Genomic DNA, 20,923 nt, shown 5'->3' on the forward strand with positions numbered 1-20,923 from the left:
GCATGAACGTGTTGACGTTTGCCAGATGCACCACATCCGCCACCAGTGTTGGGCTCACCGAGAGGCCTGGCACAGCGCGCGGCAGCTGAAACACAAGAGGGGCCATGCCCATGGCTGCTGAGTGTACTGAGCTGTTTACTCCCAATCTGCCATGCATCACTGTTTTACCTCGCAGCACGGAGTATCGAGTGGCTGTCTCCAGGATATCTCAGACAACACGACGACGCACATGGCAGTGGTCTGTGTTGTGTTTGTGGGCTGGGCAGGCTGGGTGGAAATGAGCTCGTGCGTGTGGATGGGTGGGTGGGTGACTGTGTGGGTTGGGTGAGCGGCTTGGTACTCACAGCCCTGCGCTGGACCAGCCTGGCCATGTTTATCATGGAAAAGTCCCACCGTGGGAGAGCTCTAGCCTGGAGAGATCAGTAAGATCCTCCTCTCACTCTAGGAACAGCTGAGTCATTCCAAAATATCAGTGTTTATTGAAGAAAGGAAGGTCTTACATGAGAAAATGAAGAGGAACTTACAGGCATTAGAAAACAGCTCTTAAAGGAGAAAGGTCAACATTTCCCCACCTGAAAATATTTTGACTTGTGTGACTATAAACAGCCGGGGTGGATTGAGGGGCTGGCAAACACTGGTGTTCATAACAGGACGAGGAAATACATCATGATCAAATGGTTGACAACAAGGTCCCACACCTATTTTTCACTGCTGTTGTCTCTTTGATCATGTTGATCTTTTCTTGTGATGAGTTCATCTCGTGAGCTCATGTATTTCATGACCTGTTGATAGCACAAACACTCCTTCATCACCTTCCATGACATCAGTCCTCCATCTGCCTCCTCAACTCTTAATCCCCAAGTACCAGCACCTCCCTATTTACATGGATACAGTGCAGTGTAGGAAATAGAGATTAGATGTGGGGATTTGTGGATGAATCAGGAGGCTTTTCTGGGCTGTTTGTCAGGATCACATCTCAGTGATTTCCAGTCATGTTACTGCTGTTTGTGGTGACCCTAAGTGGTGGAATGAATTTACAGTATCACCTTAACGGCAGTAAGAGCTCGGTCAGTAGGCCAGCACAGTCTTTTTGCCAGCTGGAACGGGCTCTGGGTGCAGTTCACTCAGAGTTCCAAAGGGGGAAGGAGGGCTGGAGCCAGATCGAGAAGGGCAGCGGTGCGGCTTTTCTAATTAGGTGCTTAACTGATGGAAAGACAAGCAGGAAGCTGTCTGCGGACGGCGGAGGAAGAACTGCTAAAGTGGTGACATATTGCATGTTTAGACCTTGTGGATAAGCGGCAGTCCATCGAGAAGAGTTGTGGATGTGGCTTTGCACACACTGAGAGGGGCAGCTACAGTTTATGTATGGATAATTAGAGACTATCAGGCTTCCAAGCAGTGTTTCAGCTGAACTGGTCTACCACTGCTCCTACTACGCATTGTTCATCTCCAAATCAAAAGACTGTAATGATACAGAAAGGAGAGTGTGCATCGTAGTGTAAAACTGAGGAAAATCAGTAGTTCAAAACTACTGTAGATCAAAACTCAGTTGTGTCTGTGTGCTGGGAGCCTCTCTGAGGAAAGTAAAAACATTGTGTTTACTTTCAGTTTGGATGGGTGCCATTTATTTTCCAGAAAATGATCCTGTTTCACTCAAAAGTGCACTGGAAAGCATATTACAGACTCTGCTGTAATCCTAGACAGATCCTCAAGAGCCGATTAAAAGGCTTTTAGTGTGTTAGTATTAATTTGAGCCAATTGTTCACTGGATCCGTCTGTGTCGAGCCATAAACAGATGGATTACGTATCAAAATAAGAGGTTATGTAGGGGACCCTGTGTGCCATTTTGCTGTGTCACAGTCAAAGTAAGCAAGACTTTGGGCATGCTGGCACTTGTCAGTACTTTCATATCACCATGAGTCACATAAGTTCATCACCCAGGACCACATCAGTTCAAGGCTTTTTTTAATGCAGCTGTGCTGAGGTCCTTCTCTACTTTCACAAAGTTATTATTTCACTGTTATTTTACTCTCTTTAGCTCCAGTGACAGCAGAGAAAACACCCAAACCCTAATATACACTGAAGGACCACTGGATTAGCAGCACCTACATTGTGTCTACACTATACAGGAGCACTAGGTAGTTCTACAATTACACACTTTTTTACAGTCGTTCTTTTTACAGACTTGTTGCTCTTCAATTTTCAGGACACCTACAGGACCACCAACGACCAGGTATGACTCCTACATCAATGGTTCACATTGTAAATGTAAAGTCAGAGACAGTAGCTCATCTGGTGCTGAGGTTTGTGTTGGTCGTCCTGTAGTCTTCAGTGTACACAGGACGCCGCCCATTATTTTATAGACACCGACATCTTTAAAAACTTTAGCAGCACTACTGTGTCTGATCCACTCAATACCAGCACAACAGACACTAACACATGCACCACCCAAATTATACCTGACCTGTGGAGGTCCTAACCATTGAACAACAGAATGAAATGGGAATAAGGAAATATGCTAAGCCAAAGGTGGAATACATTCTGTAATTGTACAAATACAAAGTGCTCTTGTATGGTCAGTGGAGCTGATAACATGGCAATGAGTGTAGACACAAGGTAGCTGTTCCTGATCCAAAATTCTTAGGCACCTAAGAAAATTATATTATTCATTCATTATGTGTAACCCAGTTATGTGTGTTATCCAGTTCAGGGTCGCGGTGGGTCCAGAGCCTACCTGGAATCACTGGGCGCAAGGTGGGAATACACCCTGGAGGGGGCGCCAGTCCTTCACAGGGCAACACACACACTCACTCACACCTATGGACACTTTTGAGTCGCCAATCCACCTACCAACGTGTGTTTTGGACCATGGGAGGAAACCTGGAGCTGTGTGACTGCGACACTACCTGCTGCGCCACCGTGCCACACAAAATTATATTACATAATCAATATTCATTAAGCATGATGCTTGTATAAAATTATAATTACTATAAATACGAGAACATAAATAGATATAGATTGTTTTTCTAAAAGTAGTAGATGTGTGAAAGACAAAATATGTTTTCAGATATTCTCCTTGATCGTATGAACTTGTTAAATCAACAGCCCATTTGATTTAACATCAAGTATTTATTAAATAGTAAAATAGAAAATCAATGCTTATTGTAATGTTTTTTATAGTAGGGTTAGGGGTTTTATTTTTTTAAAGGAAATAACAGCTCCTCAGATAAACAGCTCCTCAGGTGCCTAAAACCTTTGCACAGTACTGTGTATAATTGCCTGAATTTGCCTCATCTTACATTATTTCTGGAATAACACAAAACGCTTGATCTTAAGTGATTTCTTCAAATTTGTACTTAGGTTAAAACCACAAACTCCCCCTTGTGTGCTGCATGAGCAATGTCTAAGTGGATAGGGATCGCTGTAAACACGCTTGTTGCTACGCAGTGCCTTCAAACAAGGTCTAAAGTGCAGAGGCCAGCACAAGAAGACAAAATAGTGCTTCACGCAGCCAAACATGCTCTCGTGTTTTAGTGTTTGAATGAGAGGGAGGTAGGAGGGGAGGGGAAGATGCTGAAGGACTTTTTCTGCTCTGGGATGGACGTACCACACAGGATGTGGGAGAGAGAAGAAAGACAACAGAGTGTTCTTTCATGTCCCTCTCTTTGCTTTCTGAACGGCAACATTTCTCCATTTGACCTTCTTCACTGGTTCATATCGGTGTTATTACACTGTCTCTGAGCAAGGCAGAATGAAAACCTCGAGCTCTACAACTTAAAGCCTACACCAAAAAAAACAGGAGCAATTCCCTAGGGCAGTGTTACAACTATCCCAGCTTGGGGTTTACTTGCAGAGGGGGGTGGAGGATGATGAGGGGGAGGGGGGTTAGTGTTAATAATTCATGGCTGACATCCTGTCCGTCTTGAAGTGCTGAAATATCATGAAACTTATGCTAAGAAGGTGGTTGGCTTGAAATACTGTAAGACAGCCACATGGAGTCTAGAAACAGAAAAAAAAACACCCTCATGGTGACTCCACAGTCTGCGAAACATGCGGAGGATTCTGGCACACGCGCACTCTCATCCTGTGTGTACAGTACCCCGCTCACAGGAGAGCAAATAATAACCTCCAGAGACCATGCTCAGCACACAGAAAAGTGCCTACAAGTGGTTTCGACTGCTTTGCTCTCAGCAGCTGCTTTGCTCTCTGTACGGTGTTTTTTGCTGCCCGTTATATTCTGATGGAGCATTGGGTTCGGCTTGTTCAACGACCTCCTGGCTTGGGCAAGAAAAGCTCACATGGCAAAACAAAAGGGTATAAATACTACTACCCAAACCTTCCTGCCGCAGCCCTAGTGCCTGCACTCTGCGGAAAATAGCTGAAGGCACGAGAAACCCACTGCTAAAAAAGAAAAAGAGTTCTCACGGTATATTAATGACTCCAGAATGTGGATCACTGGAGAATGACAGCACCAGGCTGGCCAAAGTTCAAAAGTTCATTGAGTATGCTTATCTAAAGCAAACTCTTTTTTTGTCCATTCTTGTGCTCAGTTTCAAGTTTAAAAAATTCAGGTGGACTGACATCAGCTTTGCCAGAATGTTCAAATACAATTACAAATGTAACACGACACAGTGAGTAACCAGAGAGCGATTTGTGGTTTTGAAAAGCAGCAATCTAATGGTTCTGCACTAAATGATTTCAGAGCAGGGTGGTTGCAGGACTTAGGTTAAAGACACAAAAGCCAAGTTTTGTCCATGAACTCTTTTGACACCCAGTGATTTTCTGAGATTTCGCAAAATTCTCGTTTACTCTGTCACTAAAGCTGCTTAAAATAATGTGTGCAAACCATTATTTTTCAGATTATTTTTAAGCATAAAAACACTTCTTGGAACTGTGAGAACACAGGGCTCAGGCTAAGAGAACCAAGACTGTAGCACTCGTGCTAATAAAGAGAAGGGGAAAAAAAGGGAATTTACTCGCATGCATCCATCATATGATCAGCATCCGCAGCTCCTCCTTGAGTGGCTTGTAGAGATGCTTTCCATCAATCACTATCTAACCACACTGTGCTCAAACTTTGATATTTTTAGATTATACAGAACTGAGTTTCCTGTGGAAATAACACTTGACCTGATAAAGCACAGAGAAAACTGGACACTGAGATTATTTGTCAAAATTTAAAAGACAAATGTTGTACCTCTCAGGCTTATGATCAGCAAAGCTCATTAGCAGCTGCTCCAGAGCATCCCATTTAAAGCTATACGGTGGCAATTTTACAATTTGTGTAACAATAAAATACACAACTAAATAACTATTCCAGGGTGGGTGAAATGTTTGGTCAATGTTATGAAAGAATCAGTTACAAATGGTGCTAAACTGGTGCATGTTCACTGATCGATCACTGTATATGGAACCCCTACATTGTATCTACACTCATTGTACATTTATCAGCTACACCGATAAAAGCAGGAGCACTTTGTAGTTCTACAATTACAGACAGTAGTCCATGTGTTCCTCGGCATATTTTCATATTTCCACTTCACGCTGTTCTTTAATGGTCAGGACCCTCAGCGCTGCAGTGACACTTACGTGGTGGTGTGTTAGTGTCTGTTGTGCTGGTACATATGGATCAGCCACAGCAGTGCTGCTAGAGTTTTTAAAGCCCTCAGTGTCAGTGCTGGACTGAGAATCCACCAACTATAAATATTCAGCCAACAACATCTGATGAAGGCCTACTGCCTCTGACTTTACATCTACAAGGTGGACTGACAAGGTAGGTGTGTCCAACAGAATGGACAGTGTGTGGACACCATGTTTAAAAAGTCGAGCAGCACTACTGTGTCTAATCCACTCATTGCAGCAGAACACTCACAAACACATCACCACCACGTCAGTGTCACTGTGGTGCTTAGAATAATACACCACCCAAATAATACCTGCACTGTAGGGGTCCTGACCATTGAAGAGCAGGGTGAAATGGGGATAATGGTATGCAGAGGAACAGAGAGACTACAGTCTGTAATTGTAGAACTACAAAATGCTCCTGTATGGTCAGAGGGGCTGATAAATTGGACAATAAGTGTAGGTAGGTGTTCCTGATCCAGTGATCCTTCAGTGTATAAGGCATATTAGGTTAAATGGCAATTTCCAACATGTTTCATTTGTAAGAGGTGTGACATCCATTCATTCATTTATCATCTGTAATTGCTTAAGTTCAGGGTCGCTGTGGGTCCTGAGCCTACCCGGAAGCACTGGGCACAAAGCAGGAACACGCCTGTAGGAAACCCACACAGACACAGGAAGAACACACCAAACTCCTCACAGACAGTCAAAAGGAGTGGGGCTTGAACCCACAACCTCAGCACCCTGGAGCTGTGTGACTGCGACAACATGCAGTGTCCACAATGAGTGTGCAATTTGCAGTTGTGTTTGTCAGTTATTAAAAGGAAAATTTTTTTTAAATCAGACACACTGCAGATACAGTGAAACAGTACTCACTCACTAACAGAAATAAACAAAGCCTTAATACACAATTACCAATGACCTTTTCTTTTGTCCAACTGTATTGACAGATCAAGGACTCTACTATTGTCTTTAGACAAATTACTGCTGAATTGTAATTCTATAATTGTATCTGCTGCTAATTTTAAGCTATTTACCCAATACATAGGAGTCATATCCTGCATGTTTTTAACCACTTCCATGTGAGTCAACCAAAAATTATCAGTCACCTCAGTGGCTCAATCATTCAAGCGGCAGCACTCAGGCATTTAGTAGTGACTTAGGTTTTGACCATCCCCCCACCCCCCACACCCTCCTGCCACTGTGTGCCGGTGAATAACAAAGCCCTCTCCTGTGCTCTGTAATCATTTATGCATTTTAGCACTATTTTATCAAGCCCTATTCAAATATGTGGCCTAATGATATCTGATGTTACATTATTAAATATTAATAAGCATTTTACTAGGAATTTTACATTCTCTGAGATTGTAAAAGCTTACTCTTAGAAAGCCAAGATTTCAGCTCTCTGGTTTGTGCCAACCTTCAAAGAGAATACAGTGTACATAGTTCCCTGTGCATAATAAAGGGAAAAGATTCAGGATCTCAGGAGAAATCTCAGTTGGTTTAGGGCAAGGCTAGAAAAAAATCTATGAATGTGTGAGATTACTACTGTCACATGGACTAGGGAGTACTTCAGAAAATATTGTGACTTACCACAGTTCAGTGCTGAATCAAGAAATGCAATATGAATCTCTACACATGAAGAAAGCCATTTATCATTTCTATGCAGCGTTCTCATCTCAGAGGAAAACGTGCTGTGCTCAAACGAGTCCACGTTTCAGCTTGTTTGTTTTGGGAAAAAACAAACGTTGATTATTCAGTGCCAAAGGCCTTATCTGTCAAAATATGGAGCTGCATCAGTGTCATGGAATAGGTGACCTGAACATGTGTCCATATATGGACTTGAACACAGGTTCAGAATCTGGCAGGTAAATGCAATGTATGTAATTTACTGGGTGTTTCATATTTTATGAAACAAGAAAAATGTTAAAATCCCTAAAAATGAAAAAAAAAAAAAAAAAAAAAAAGAAAGCCGCTATGTCACTGACATGTGGTTCAGGTACATGTACACACACAAATGTTGAAAGTGGAAAGTTGAAAGAATTACATATAAATCTTGGATATTTGCCCTTTAATGCTAATATGCTCATTTTAAAAAGATATAATTAAATTAAATGTCATAGGTGGAGAACAATTTCTACAGATGATAATCATTAACCCAGTAAAAATAATCTGATGTATTAACAATTACTAAATATCAGCGATGCATCTTATTCTAACAGAATTAATATTGTGAAGTTTGATTTGTTTGTAGAATGCTGTTATGCGATTTATTATTATTAATATTATCATTATTTCAAACGCGTTAATGTGGCAGAGTGTCGAGCCTATCAGCGCGCTGTGCTCTCAGATGTGATTGGCTGGCTGCGTCAGCCCACCCCACTGTTATATCTCTGTTCATTACAGACTTCCTGCCACTCAGCAGACTGAATGAGAAGCGAGCGCTGATGGCAGCTAATGAGTATCGCGGGTACCTGCGGAATCAAACGGTTATGGAGCAAGGCGAGGCGCGGCTCCACGCGGCGCACGGCACCAACAGACCGCTGCTCTTCGGTACACTGGCGGTCATGGGGCTGTTGCAGGTCGCCTCCAGTGTCACCATCCTGCTGCACCTCACCGGTTATCTGCACGAGGTAAAGCCGCACTCATGACCCCGAGCCGCGGCTACAGCTCGCACGCCGACCCGCCGCCGGCGGAGGAAAATAACACACGCTTTAACGGCGGGAAATCTCTGGGTTTTGTTTTAGTAAAACTGAAGCGCACCGCCTGCCGTCGAAAAACAGTGTTGTAGTGCTGTAGCTAAAGTTTTATTTTTATGTTGCTCTGCTGCTGTCTTCTTCTTCTTTTTTTGTTTCATTTGTACCTCACCTGCCTGGCCTCTGGAAGTCTGAGGGACTGCTGCACTCCGCTGTGCTTAGTGAGCTGGAAATGGCGGTTGGAGCTTATCTTAAACGTTGTATTCAAGCTGCCTTTGAAGATCATCATCTCTGACATCGAAAGCCTTTTTCTCAGAGATGGTGCCGCTTTACCTCGCGTGTTTTGTAACTCTCTTGATTTTCCATCTCGATAAGTTTGTTTCCTTGTTTTTAAGTCTTTGTAAGAGCTCGAGTCCCGACAATCTGAGACTTATTCGGAGGTTTACGTCTGTGTGAAATGTCTTTTTTTCTCAGGCAGGGGTCTGTTCTCGGTTCACTGGAAGTTTAGAGAGAAGTGGTGAATCAATTCACTTGAACACGAGGGTCGCAGGTTTTGACTTTTCAAGGTGTCACGGCGTTACATTTTCTTATCGTTTTATCGTTTTAACTTTTACCAGTTCTCCAGATGTGAATTGCATTGTATGAAGGAGAGGTTGAACCGCCACAGACAAAGGAAATGTCCCTTAGAAAAACATCACTGATTTCTAAGGTCTAGATACATAAGTTACACGAGTTTCAAAAGGTGCATACATGTATATTGGTACCTATTTATAACTTTATGATGTATTTAATACTTTTAAATACTGGCATCAAAACAGAGTATTGAGTCAATGTAACTTCATATACATCATATTTTCGCATTGAAGTGCTAATATATGATAAAATACTGACAACTACAGCACGTATACCCTGATATATACTGTTAAATATGTAAAAGGAAATAGAAAATGGGACTTGACAAATGAGCAGTAATTCTCTGTAAAGTCCCCATTTGGATGAAAGATCATTTTAAGATGGAAGTGTATGGAAAAAGAAAAATATGAAACAAAAAAAAAAAAACATTGTAAGGATCTTACCAGCTCTCATCGGCTGATTCGTGCTGCAGTGCTCCTCACAGTTTAACTAGCATGGGAAAAGCTTCAGGCCTGTCAATACATGTACTCTGCAGTAATCAAACCCAGCTTTTCTTGTTTGAATGTTTTGAAGAATAATGGCATCTTGTTTTTAGAGGCTTTGGCACAAACATCAGTGAGGGGCTGAGGCTTTTCGTGTCCTGGAGGGAAAGCCCTGCAGCAGATGCAAACGAGAAACTTATTAGGTTGTGTTTGGCAAAAAAAGTTCTGAATGATTTTGGAAAAGGTTGCAGGAAGAAAGTTTGTCAATGGAAACAAATCATTAAAGCTACTGATATTTAGTTCTGTTTGAAAATAGGAATTCGTTTTTTTCCCTCCCATTACGTTTCACCTGTAAGCACAGAGCCATGGATTTGATGCTCTTGTATAAGTGCTGTAGCTTTCAGGTCTTCATTAACTGTGCTCCTCTCAAAAATCAGGCTGAATGAATAATTCTACCAAAATAAAAATCTCTGATTTCTCTCATATTTGGTTATCTCTCTCTCTCTCTCTCTCTCTCTCTCTCATACTTTTGGTTAATGCGCTTCCTAATGCTTATTCTTCAGAGATGGGTTAGGTTATGTTCCCCTAAAAAACAAAGCTAACTTTTTATTTGATAATCATTTCAAAGTAGATAACTGTAATTTATCAAGCCATTAATATCATTTTACGGGCATTTTTTCTTGATTGAATACATATGTTTTTTGTTGTTTTACAGGTGAACCTGTCATCCACTGAGCCTGTTAAGGTGAGTTTTATTTTATTATTATTGACATTTATTTTACACTGATTTACAGTGTCATTACTGTGATACTGTTTACTTTACTGGCTGAAGAAGAGTTAACAGTAACACCAAAGCTGCCCAGATTATATTTTGGTACACTGTTGCATTTCCCATAAAATTTTAGAAAAGAATTTAGTGAAAGCTAGCTGAAAGGCATTTCTTTCATCAGCATAAACCAGGAAACAATGTATTTACCTTCCTTGGAAAAGAAAAGAAAAAAATAAAAAGGTAAAAAAAAAAATGGTGTATAGGTGGTAAAACTAATGTTCCTTTTTGTTAGTGATTGCCAAGTTGCATTCTTTAGTATGTGCTTAGAGCTGCTGTTTTCTCATAATTTGTTTAAAGCAGAGGATAAACATTGTGCTGCATACCACAGCTGCTGTAAAACATTTCCTTAACCATGGTGGTTGGGCTGCGTGTATAAAGGTCAAGCCCAAGAACACAGGCCTGCTCAGTGTCAGGATAACCACTATGAGGATTTAACTTGCTTATCATGGGCCAAATCACTTGCATTTACAAGGGACATGTTTATTTAACCTGAAGTTGGTTTATATCCAAAAAAGCACAGCTGCATGTTGATGTGGTGTTCTGATTACTCCGCCTTAAATGAGGGCTGGAAGGATTGGAATGCTTGTTATGTTGGTATGTGGGCTTTGAAATGGCCTCATCAGTACGGGTAGTAATTAACTGCATAACGGCACGTGCAGGCGTGGATGAATAAGCTGATGACAGGAAAGATAAAAGTAATAAAGTTTATATTTTTCTGCTGCACTTTTATAATACATTTAATTTATTGAATTCTCCCAAATAAGAATGAACATAAACCACCCACCACATTCTAGGAAATAACTGAATTGTCTCATTACATGCTTAAGAGTTTGGGTAATCATTCCTGGTCATACTCACTACGATCTGTCAGGCTGAAAATTTGTGTAGTTTGACAGTGACGAATATATTGTTTTTAACTTTCGTCCCATGGAAAATGCTAAATCTAAGCGTAAAAGGCCAGTGTTTAAATCTGTCATGTCTCTTGTTCTGTTTTTTATTGCTCAAGTGCAGTCAAACTGGAGAGGTTGTATATACTGGCCTGCACTTTGTTTGTGGTCAACCAAAACTTATGGTCACAGCATCTGAATAACATCCAGAATTCTGCACTAAAATCAGCTAATCAGGGACTTTAAGTTTGCAGGGTTACAATGTTTGCTGTATGATGGTAGTCATAATATTTGGTAGAGACTGCGAACTAGTGTTATGTTTCAGAAACATTTTCTGTGTTGTGCTTATGTATTCCAGTAGAATATTTAAGCTAAATAAGCCACTGGAATTGTGAGAATAAGTTTGGGCTTATGAGAAATCACTGGTCAATCAGAAGACAAAACAAACCATTACACTGATTGTAATCATGAGTCATTTGCGAAGTTTTCAACAGCTACAGCTTCAAGGGCTGGAAAAACCAAAATCTGACTCATTGCAACTTTTGGATACTTTACTAATTTACATTCATTCACTTATTATAGCTACAGTAGTACATTCAAAAAGAGACTTGCACCTGAGCAAGTACAGTTTGCTATACAGACAACTCGGTGCAAGGAGTCGTTCCTCAGTATGTACTTACAAAATCAGTACATGTCACCAGGTAATGCAGCTTTCCATCCTGTAATTGGAGCACCACTGCAACAATAGAGGTTCACCAAAAAAGTGCATTTAAAGTTTAGTGTGCTGTAATTTGTGATTTGCTTGGTTTTATCTTGTAATTGCAGTCTAAATCTCTTGATTATAAATAATGAAATCCTTGGCTGGCAGCAGGTACTATGGGAGAGATCCTGTCAGGCTACAGCTGAAGTTGTCAATTCCTGCAGCACCAGTATAAGAAGTCAGCAAAATTTGCCCAACCAATTCAGCAGCATGGCTTAGCTTTTGATCCCACAGGGCCTCCAAGTCAGAGCTGCTGTGTAAAGTCTTGTTATCAAATTGTAAAACTGCAGTTTTTCTTCAGATCCAACATTTGTTTTACTGTCCATCCTCAGGAGGCTCATTCTGAACATTTGATGGCTGATGCACTTAGAGACATAAGGAAAAAGGATAAACCCAGAAAGAATTCTAAAGATCCAATTGCAGTAGCTCACCTTTCGGTCAAGGCCCCCATTGACTTCTCAAAAAGTAAGCAAATGCTATCATTTAGTTTTGGCAGACTTTATATTTTGTTTAATAATCGATTCCGTCTACTGAACCACTGTGATTTAATTTGCAGCTGATCCTAACGCTGTGACCACAGTCTACTGGGATGAAGTTCGAGGCACTTTGAATAAGATTAGATACCACGATGGGCGACTCCTAATGGAAGAACAAGGATTGTACTATGTGTATGCCAAGACCTGTTTTCGCTATGCCCCTGACCATGCCACGAAGAAACAGGATGTTAGCAACGTCCAGCTGATTCAGTATATTTTCCATGAGATACACACCCAATCCAAGACGAAACCTGTTCTCCTGACAAAGAGTGGAGGGACGCTGCAGTGGGGTAACCAAAGCTACAACATGTACTGCGTGCAACAAGGAAGAAGTGCTCGGTTGAAAGCAAGTGATGGCATTTTTGTCAATGTATCCAATTCATGGTTGTTGGATCCAGAACCTGAGGGCACTTATTTTGGTGCTTTTAAACTGAGCAACTGACATCTGTTTGTTTTTGCTACTGAACTTCTTAATGCACATTTTCAGCCTTTTTTTTTAATGTTCATAGAAAAAAAAACTGAGCACTTACATTAGATCACTGACATTTGACTTTCATTTTTGTTGAACATTGCTAATATTAGCTTCCCAGAGGAAACCCGCACAGACACGGGGAGAAACCAACTCCTCACAGACAGTCACCCGGAGCGGGGCTCAAACCCACAACCCCAGGACCCTGGAGCTGTGTGACAGTGACACTACCTGTTGCACCACCGTGCCGCCCAATTGGAAAATTGAATGTTGCAAAATTGAATCAGTAGGTTCAAGTATTTGACATCTGTTACATTTGGCAGACATTACTTAAAAACTGTAACTGTAAACTGTTATGTTGTAGTCCAACATATAGCCCAAAGCTCTAAGACTGCCCCATTAGATTTATGTAGAAACTGTGGCAATGCAGATGTGGACAGGTAGGTGTTAAGAATAAATTAAGGATTTATGGTGAACGTTTAAAGCCCAAATGGCTGCAGGTGGCAGGTCAAACAGGCAGACACAGGCTTATAACAACAGCGCTACATGCTGGCACTTTCTCGAACACTGATTCTCAAACTGAATCATGGCACCCCTTGAGCTGAGCATTATGCTTAGCCTTTTTTTCTTCCTTTTTAGATTTTTTTAACAAGTCTGATACAGCACTTAATAAATAATCTACTAGTTATGTAAAGTGTGTTAAAAAAGGACAAAATCATTTAGTGCGGTGTATTATGCAGTCTACATGACTGGAATGACTAAACAAACTCAAGATTTATGAAGTTTGAACAAATATCATTTGCAATATAATTTTCTCTGTTAGTAAACACAAAGCCAGTCAGCACTAACAAGAGTACAGTTAAAAGAGAAAAATAAAAAGTAGTTGCTGGATATCTGCAGCAGCCTATCGCACAGTACCTGGCATTTATATGGGGTTTATGAAAAATTGCCTTAATTAAAAATTTCAGACAGAAATTTAATCAAGATAGCTGGACTGTCTTTTTTGTCTTTGTGAGAGATTAAAAGATTGACATACATTAATTTAAGAGTTTTTCATTTGAAAATGCACTAAACATATTTATTTATTTTCTATGATGAGAAGGATGGATCATTTGTAAAATGTTTTAAAACTATGTACAGTGTTTATATCAGCCTGTGATCCATTTTTCTCAGAGGTCAGTTATTTTTATTTTTTTTTCTTTTCTTTTTAATGGGAAGCACAGGGGTCCTTCTGAAAGTTTATTTTGAGTGGTTTCTCATTAAGAACTTTGTATTTATGTATCTTTTTTTTTTTTTTTTTTTTTTTGGACTATTCTGTGTTTAAATGCTCGTTCAATTTTTTTCAACACAGTTTAAATTTCAGAGTTAAAATTCAAACATTTTTCATATCTCATCAAATCTTTTGTATTTATATCTTTAACTAATAAAAATACTTTTTTCTAAATATGCTTATAATGCTGCATTCCTGGGTTAATAAGGTTAACTCGCATTGCTGCTACTCACAGAATAATGGTTTTGAATGATTCCTATCAAGATCTTTTCAGCAATTAAATATTACTAGCTAATCGTTTCAGCTGCAGTAGGTTTCAGTACGCCATCAACATCAGCTAAGTAAAGCATACAGGCGAAAGGCAGAGAGTACAGAAGGAAAGTGGGTTTTTACTTTGTCTGGAGGAATGCTCAGTTAGCTTTGTGAATACACCAACTTTATTCAGTTGTCTTTTTGCCTGCTCCTTGCAATGTGATTTAATTTTTTTATTATTATTTATTTATTTATTTTTCCACTGTAAATTGTCTTGATGTTGAGAAAAAACTGAATGCTATAATCAGTAATTTGATGGCTTTTCTTTTCTTTTTTTTTTCCTCTTTTCCCCCCACAAAATCTTGTTTTTCCTAGTAGCATAATTCTGAAAGCTGACAGCATTCTATTGTTTATTTCAGAAACAAATATATGGGCCAAGAGGATAGTTTGTTTTTGTCGTTTCATTGGCGGAGATTTATAAGACATTTGTGCATTGCTCAACACAGACCTGCAGTCTAAGCACTGTGGGTTTTTAAAGAAAGCCAAAAACCACACTGACCACATATAGGGCTGATTATCCCATATTTACTACCCAGTGCCAACTACCACCTATTTTTACCATAAGACTCGAGATATGGCATGTAGACATTATTGTTTCAAATATTTAAAAACCAATGTCTTAAGATGTTAGACGATCACGTTCGATATTGTAAAGATAGTAATATCTCTTATTTAAAAGAGATAGTAATAACTTACTATCTCTTTATCGCTTTTGTTACAGCAAGCTTCTGCTGTAGATACATTTTTAGAAGACATTTGATTTCGCAATACTTGGCATTGAGAGGTAGACCTCTCTGCACGTTGGGCCAACTCCACCATGTGTACACATGTTTTCTTCACTAAAGATATTAAGGATATGCTTTGCTGGAATGAAAGGGGTTTTTTTTTTGTTTTGTTTTTTTTTTTTTTTTCTTCCTCTTCCCTCCCACATGTAAGGAGGTATGTTTCTTGTCAGCACTTAAATGCAGTTGTTAAATGTCAACAACTGCAGGCATTTACTACTTTAAGTCAGCTGGAATTCAGTTCTGAGGGATGGCATTTTTATATTTAATCACTAAAATATCCCTACAAATGCACCGTGTTATGGAACCATTACCGAAAGTGTCCAGGAGGCTGAGATAGTTGGTGGACTTGGAAGGAAATCATGTTTTGTTACTAAATGGTTCCTTAGTCAGCATATAGTGGAGACATTGATACGTTATACGATCAGAAAACTCAGGGTGCCTTGTTTTATGGCATTTTGTGGTCAGAAGGAAATGGCTTCAAGGTTAGATGTAGATTTATGAAGCAGCTGGGAGCTTTGTTATGTGCATTAAGGTTACTGGGCTGTTTGCACGCTCACACATTCCTAAATTGCAGACTAAGCTCCACTCAGTTATTTTTACTGGGTGGCATGTGATTATATATATATATATATATAAGACCTCAAATCTTTGAACTTAAAGACGCAAGTTTGGTTCTGAGGAACCAAAGGCCCCCCTACTGACCTCTGCTAGTACTCCCACAGGCTTCAGGACCTTGGACAGCACATTTCCAATCACTGTGATCCATCAAGGCAGAAAAGTCCTTGACTGGTTCTGATTTGCATGAGTGCACTCATATCCCCTGAGCATGAATAGCTCAGAATTAAGTTAACTGTTGTATCTGGTAAAGCAAGCATACTGGCTCTAAAACTGGATACCTAGTGATCTTGTTGATGATGTCACATTTCACATGACAATTTAATAATAATGCATTGAATTACCTTGGTTTAAACACGTATATTTTCTCCACATTTATCCGATATATCACATCAACACAATTATTGCAAAAAAAAATGGTTAACTAAAAGAAACTGAAAGAGTTGGTTGATGTATTTTATTAATGTGGAATTGATACACATTTTAATTCAATGCATTACTTACATTTTATTAGCCATCCAGTTAATTTCATACTCCAGCGTGTATCCAAATCCCATTTCCCAAAAAGTTGGGACAGTTAAATTGCAAGAAATACTTAACACTAGTTTGTTAAATCACTTGAACTTTCATTCAACTGATAAATGTATGAAGAAATCATTTTCAGTGTTTTCATTGACAAACCTAATTGCATTTTTTTAAAAATAAAATTGAAATGTTATTCTACCAACACACTCAAAACAATGAGAAGACTGAAAGGTTATACAAGTAACATTGCTGTGTAATTTTCCATTATTAGTAATTATTAACTGGTAATAAATGAGGTAATCAAGATTTAGTATAAAAGCGCATGCCAGTCAGTTAAAGAACAAAGACAACATCCAAAGTTCATAAAACCATGAAAAGTGTCAGGGACTGAATGTGTGTTTAAATCAACACAGTCCACCACAGCATCAAGAAATGCAACCTGAAACTGCATCATTGTGGTCAGATACGTCCACATTTCATCTCATGTTTGGGGAAAAATGGATGTTGGATTCAGCAAGCCAAAGATTACAATATAATAACCAGCATATGTGATGGCATGGGGGTGCATCAGTGCCCAGAGTATGGGTAATATGCAGAAATGTGAAGTTACTATTGATGTAGAGGCTTGTATTCTTATTTTGGAGAGACTCATGCTGCAGCAAAGGTGACATCTTTTCCCATGAATTCCATATCTATTTCAGCAGGACAATGCCAGTCCTGTACGAGTTACAACAGCGTGGCTTCACAGACAGTGACTGTGTGTTTGACAGGCCGGCCTGCAATCCAGTTCTGTCTCCTACTGAAAATGGTATTCATTTTTATTTATATATAACAAATAGAATTATGTTCATATTTGTTGTCCTGCTGTCTGCTGAATAATGGTTCAAGTGAATGAGCAAATTGCATATTTCTGTTTTTAATGTATTTTCAGAAAGTATCCTAACTTTTTTTGAAATAGGGTTGTATTCAAACGTAAAAAACCTATATCATTATATTGAAGTTTCTCCTAATTGCCCATGTCAAATTATCATAAATTACAAGCCACTTCCATGAGGGTCTTGGAATCTAAAAAATCCTCTTCTGAGGTTTGTCTGTGATTAATATTTAGAAAGGCTCTGGTGGCATGGTTTCCTAAGGGTTAATGTTATCACAGAACTCAACTGTTCTGAGGTTGTGGGTTCAAAACCTTCACTGTCTTCATGGGTTTCCACCGGATCTTTCAGTTTCCTCCCACAATCCAAAAACACATGTTGGTAGGTAGATTGGCTAAAAGTTTCCATAGGTGTGAGTAAATGTGTGAGTATGTGTTGCCCTGTGTAGGACTGGCACCCCCTTGCGATCGCAAATGTAAAACTCACAATTTGCATATGCATTGATCATGTGTCTCTTTTAAACTGTTGTTTTTTTTTTATTATTCTATCATTTTTTTTACCCCCTCCATTTTAAATTTTCTTTGTGCACCAAGCTCTTTTCCCTCAGGCTCTTTCTGTACTTGAGAGGAATTTTGACTGTTTTTCTCAGTGAATGCTACTGGAGGATGTCTCTTGGTTCTGTGACTGCCCACCTCAGACCGCCTACTAGGAAAATCCTTCTACATTAAAACAAACATGGAGGACGTGTCATTTGAGTTTTGTATGTATATCATATATTTCTATGATCTGAACCCATTGTATACAATTGAATATGGGCCTATCATGACTCTCTATGGTTCTCTATCCTGGGGAAAATAGCAGCTCTCTAAACTCTGTGAAGGTTTCCCTCAGTAGGCAGAGCTATATACAGTCTATAAGGCAGTCATACAAGTCTATAATAGCATTCACTGAGAGAAACAGATCTGACCATGCCGTTAAACTGACACAATCCCTCCCATTTTAAACTGCAAGAGGGGAATCTTCTTCAGTGCAGAAGGAACCAAACAAAAAAGAACTTGCCGCGCAAGGGAAACTTTAAAATTGAGAGGGTAAAAACCATTCGAGAATGCAAAACAGTGTAAGAGTAAGACTATGACCAGTGCAGTTCCTCTCGCTGTGCTCACAAGTTTCACATTTGCACTCGTGAGAGGGCTATGTACAAATGCAAAATGTTTCTGAGACTACTATGTGTTTACATGGACATGTTGTTAAGTAAGTGTTGAATGAAGTATCTGTATGGTTTTGTTGTGTCTAGAGAAGTATAAAATGCTTTACACAAGATTGAGGTGTTGCTGCCATGACCACATAATACTTAGCTAGTTAGCTAATTAAATTAAATCCTTTCGTAGCATTTACAAAAACCATTTTGAGATCATTAATCCAAGAGGACCCGAATGTCTATCCCTGTTAAAACTACATGATGATATCTGCAACATGAAATTATGATTGTTTTCATAGAAATACTTTGGTGTAGTGTGAAACAGCCACCATTGTAGCTCCATTACACTCTGACAAATGTGTGTTGGCCATTTTATAAAATTCACTGAATCTTAATACTGTAACTGTTCTTAAAGGCTAAGCACCAGCGATATGAAAGTGTCAAACAAATAAATACAGTGGAATTTGAGTTCCTAACTTGTGTTTATTGATAGTCAGAAAACATGTTATTTCTTACTAATTCAAGGAATAAGGTTTAAAAGACTGTTGGTTCGAAAACTCTAACATATCTAGCATAACGTCTTGCATATGACGTAGATGGTGGACAACAAGTCTAGAATTTGCACTTAATTTAATGCAAAATGACGAAAAGGTGTGTTGTTTTTGGCTGCAATAATTCAATGTACAGTGGCCCAAAGATCCCAAAATATCCAGAAAATGGACTAAATTTGTCAACTTTAAATGGGCACTTTGGAAAGGACCATCTGCTCACTCCGTTATCTGTAGTGCTCATTTCACTGGCGCTTTTCCAACAATATGGGCATGTAAGGAAACCAACGAAAGGTGTTCAAGAGCCTCTGTAACATGGAGGTAAACAGGGTAAGTACACTTACTTCACCTGTTTTAGTTGGTGTTAGTTAACGTTAGCTTGACTTGCTAAACTCTGTGGCTCAGATTATACTCGGCTACGGAGTATATTACGGAGGTTCGACTTCAATCACATTTACAAGAATAACGGTACCTCTATATTTGAGTTTAGCTTATTGCTAGGCTATTGTCATGAATAATGTTGGTTATTTAGCTAGCTAGATACTGTCATAACAGTCAGTCATAACGGTGTTTTACTGCGGCGTTGTTCAGCTGTTGTCCACCAGTGACGTCACGGTTGCGTTCAAGAATTTCCGTAGCGATCTCGGGTTTTTCCGTCAATTAAATAAAATTGTCAGTTTTAAAGCAAATTAAGCTGCTATTTTCATTTTAATTCATACTTATATATGTCAGTAACTAAAATAATGTGAAATATTCCCAGAAAGCATGAGATTTTATGGAATCAATGAACATGAAATTTCATGAAATAGTTTAAGACCTTATGCAGAGATTGAGAAGAATTGAAAAACAAATGACGATATTGTTTTGTAATCATTGAACTCCTCAATGTAAACTCAAGAGTATTTTTTGTTCTAAAGAAAAACACGAATGTCACATTATTAAATAGGAATAAGTATTTTGACACAGTTCAGATATAACTGTTGGTTTGGTAGAGACACTAACTTTTGTCTTGTTTCTTCATTGATCCACAGAGTGATCTACAGTGCTGCCCGGTCTGTGCATTGCTTGCTGACGGCCCAAGCAGGAAGAAAACAATTGTGACTGGATTTTTTTTTTTGTGGATTGATAATGATGTTAGAAGATCAGGTTATTCCACATATTAAACACTCAAAATATGATTACATTTTCCCCCTGTAATCAGACTGCTTCTATAAGAGCCTTATCAATATGACATTCCATATTTAAATATTAAGAAAAATCATCATGTTAAAATTTTGTGTAGAAGCCTTCAGAGAACTAGGTGAACTAAACTGTTGGCAGTGTCTTTTAGCCTCTAAATCGAGAAACGTTCTTGGGTGTGTTGAACTGGGCAGAAACAAAGAGATTTCTTTGTCTGTGCTCTTGAACGTTGACTGGATTACACTTACATCTTCATCAAACATCACTTTAGGCCTCAGAGACATGGAAATCAAGGAATCATCTCAGGATTGTGCTGGAACTTGTCAAATATAAACTTATGTCTGTTAAACCTCTAAATTCCCCAATCTGCCAGCAACAACACACTCAGGCTGTAGGTCAAGTGGAATGTTATTCATATGGTGCTGATTTCTCTCTGCAGTACCATCATGTGTGGATAGTAAGGGACTTGGAGACACAGCAATGACTAAGACCGATTTGGTTACGTACATACATAGCAGCTAACCGCAAACTTAGCTTTGGTGAAGGATTCCCAGAACCTTTACATACTCCAGATAATTACGAGACCCCAAAACTGATGATATCTTAACAGTTCTGTTCTATGCATGAGATTTATTTGCAGAAATGTGAGCTTACCAAGTTCTTGGGATCTTATCTATACCTGTATCAAATGGGGACAAGATGAGC

The 20,923-nt window shown here is 39.2% G+C and overlaps 1 protein-coding gene and 1 long non-coding RNA gene across 2 annotated transcripts in view; one reads left to right on the forward strand and one right to left on the reverse strand.

The window, feature by feature from the left end:
• The window catches only part of LOC136710465 (uncharacterized), a 76,049-nt gene that overhangs the window by 49,851 nt on the left and 5,275 nt on the right, over nt 1-20,923 (reverse strand). Inside the window, exon 2 of the long non-coding RNA XR_010804630.1 lies at nt 9,395-9,605. This is a non-coding gene — a long non-coding RNA (uncharacterized lncRNA). The remainder of the gene's footprint in view (nt 1-9,394; nt 9,606-20,923) is intronic.
• tnfsf11 (TNF superfamily member 11) lies at nt 8,053-14,636 on the forward strand. Its single transcript, XM_066685981.1, has 4 exons — nt 8,053-8,255; nt 10,149-10,178; nt 12,242-12,374; nt 12,466-14,636. Exons 1-4 carry the CDS (start codon nt 8,070-8,072, stop codon nt 12,885-12,887), a joined length of 771 nt encoding a protein of 256 aa, XP_066542078.1. The 5' UTR covers nt 8,053-8,069; the 3' UTR covers nt 12,888-14,636.

The sequence above is a fragment of the Hoplias malabaricus genome, chromosome 12 (assembly GCF_029633855.1).
Source record: "Hoplias malabaricus isolate fHopMal1 chromosome 12, fHopMal1.hap1, whole genome shotgun sequence".
NCBI lineage: Eukaryota > Metazoa > Chordata > Actinopteri > Characiformes > Erythrinidae > Hoplias > Hoplias malabaricus.

Coding starts and splice junctions, on each gene's coding strand:
- tnfsf11 (XM_066685981.1), top strand. CDS start 8,070: ATGGCAGCTAATGAGTATCGCGGGTACCTGCGGAATCAAACGGTTATG. Junction 10,179..12,241: donor CATCCACTGAGCCTGTTAAG/GTGAGTTTTATT, acceptor GTCCATCCTCAG/GAGGCTCATTCTGAACATTT. Junction 12,375..12,465: donor CCCCATTGACTTCTCAAAAA/GTAAGCAAATGC, acceptor TTTAATTTGCAG/CTGATCCTAACGCTGTGACC.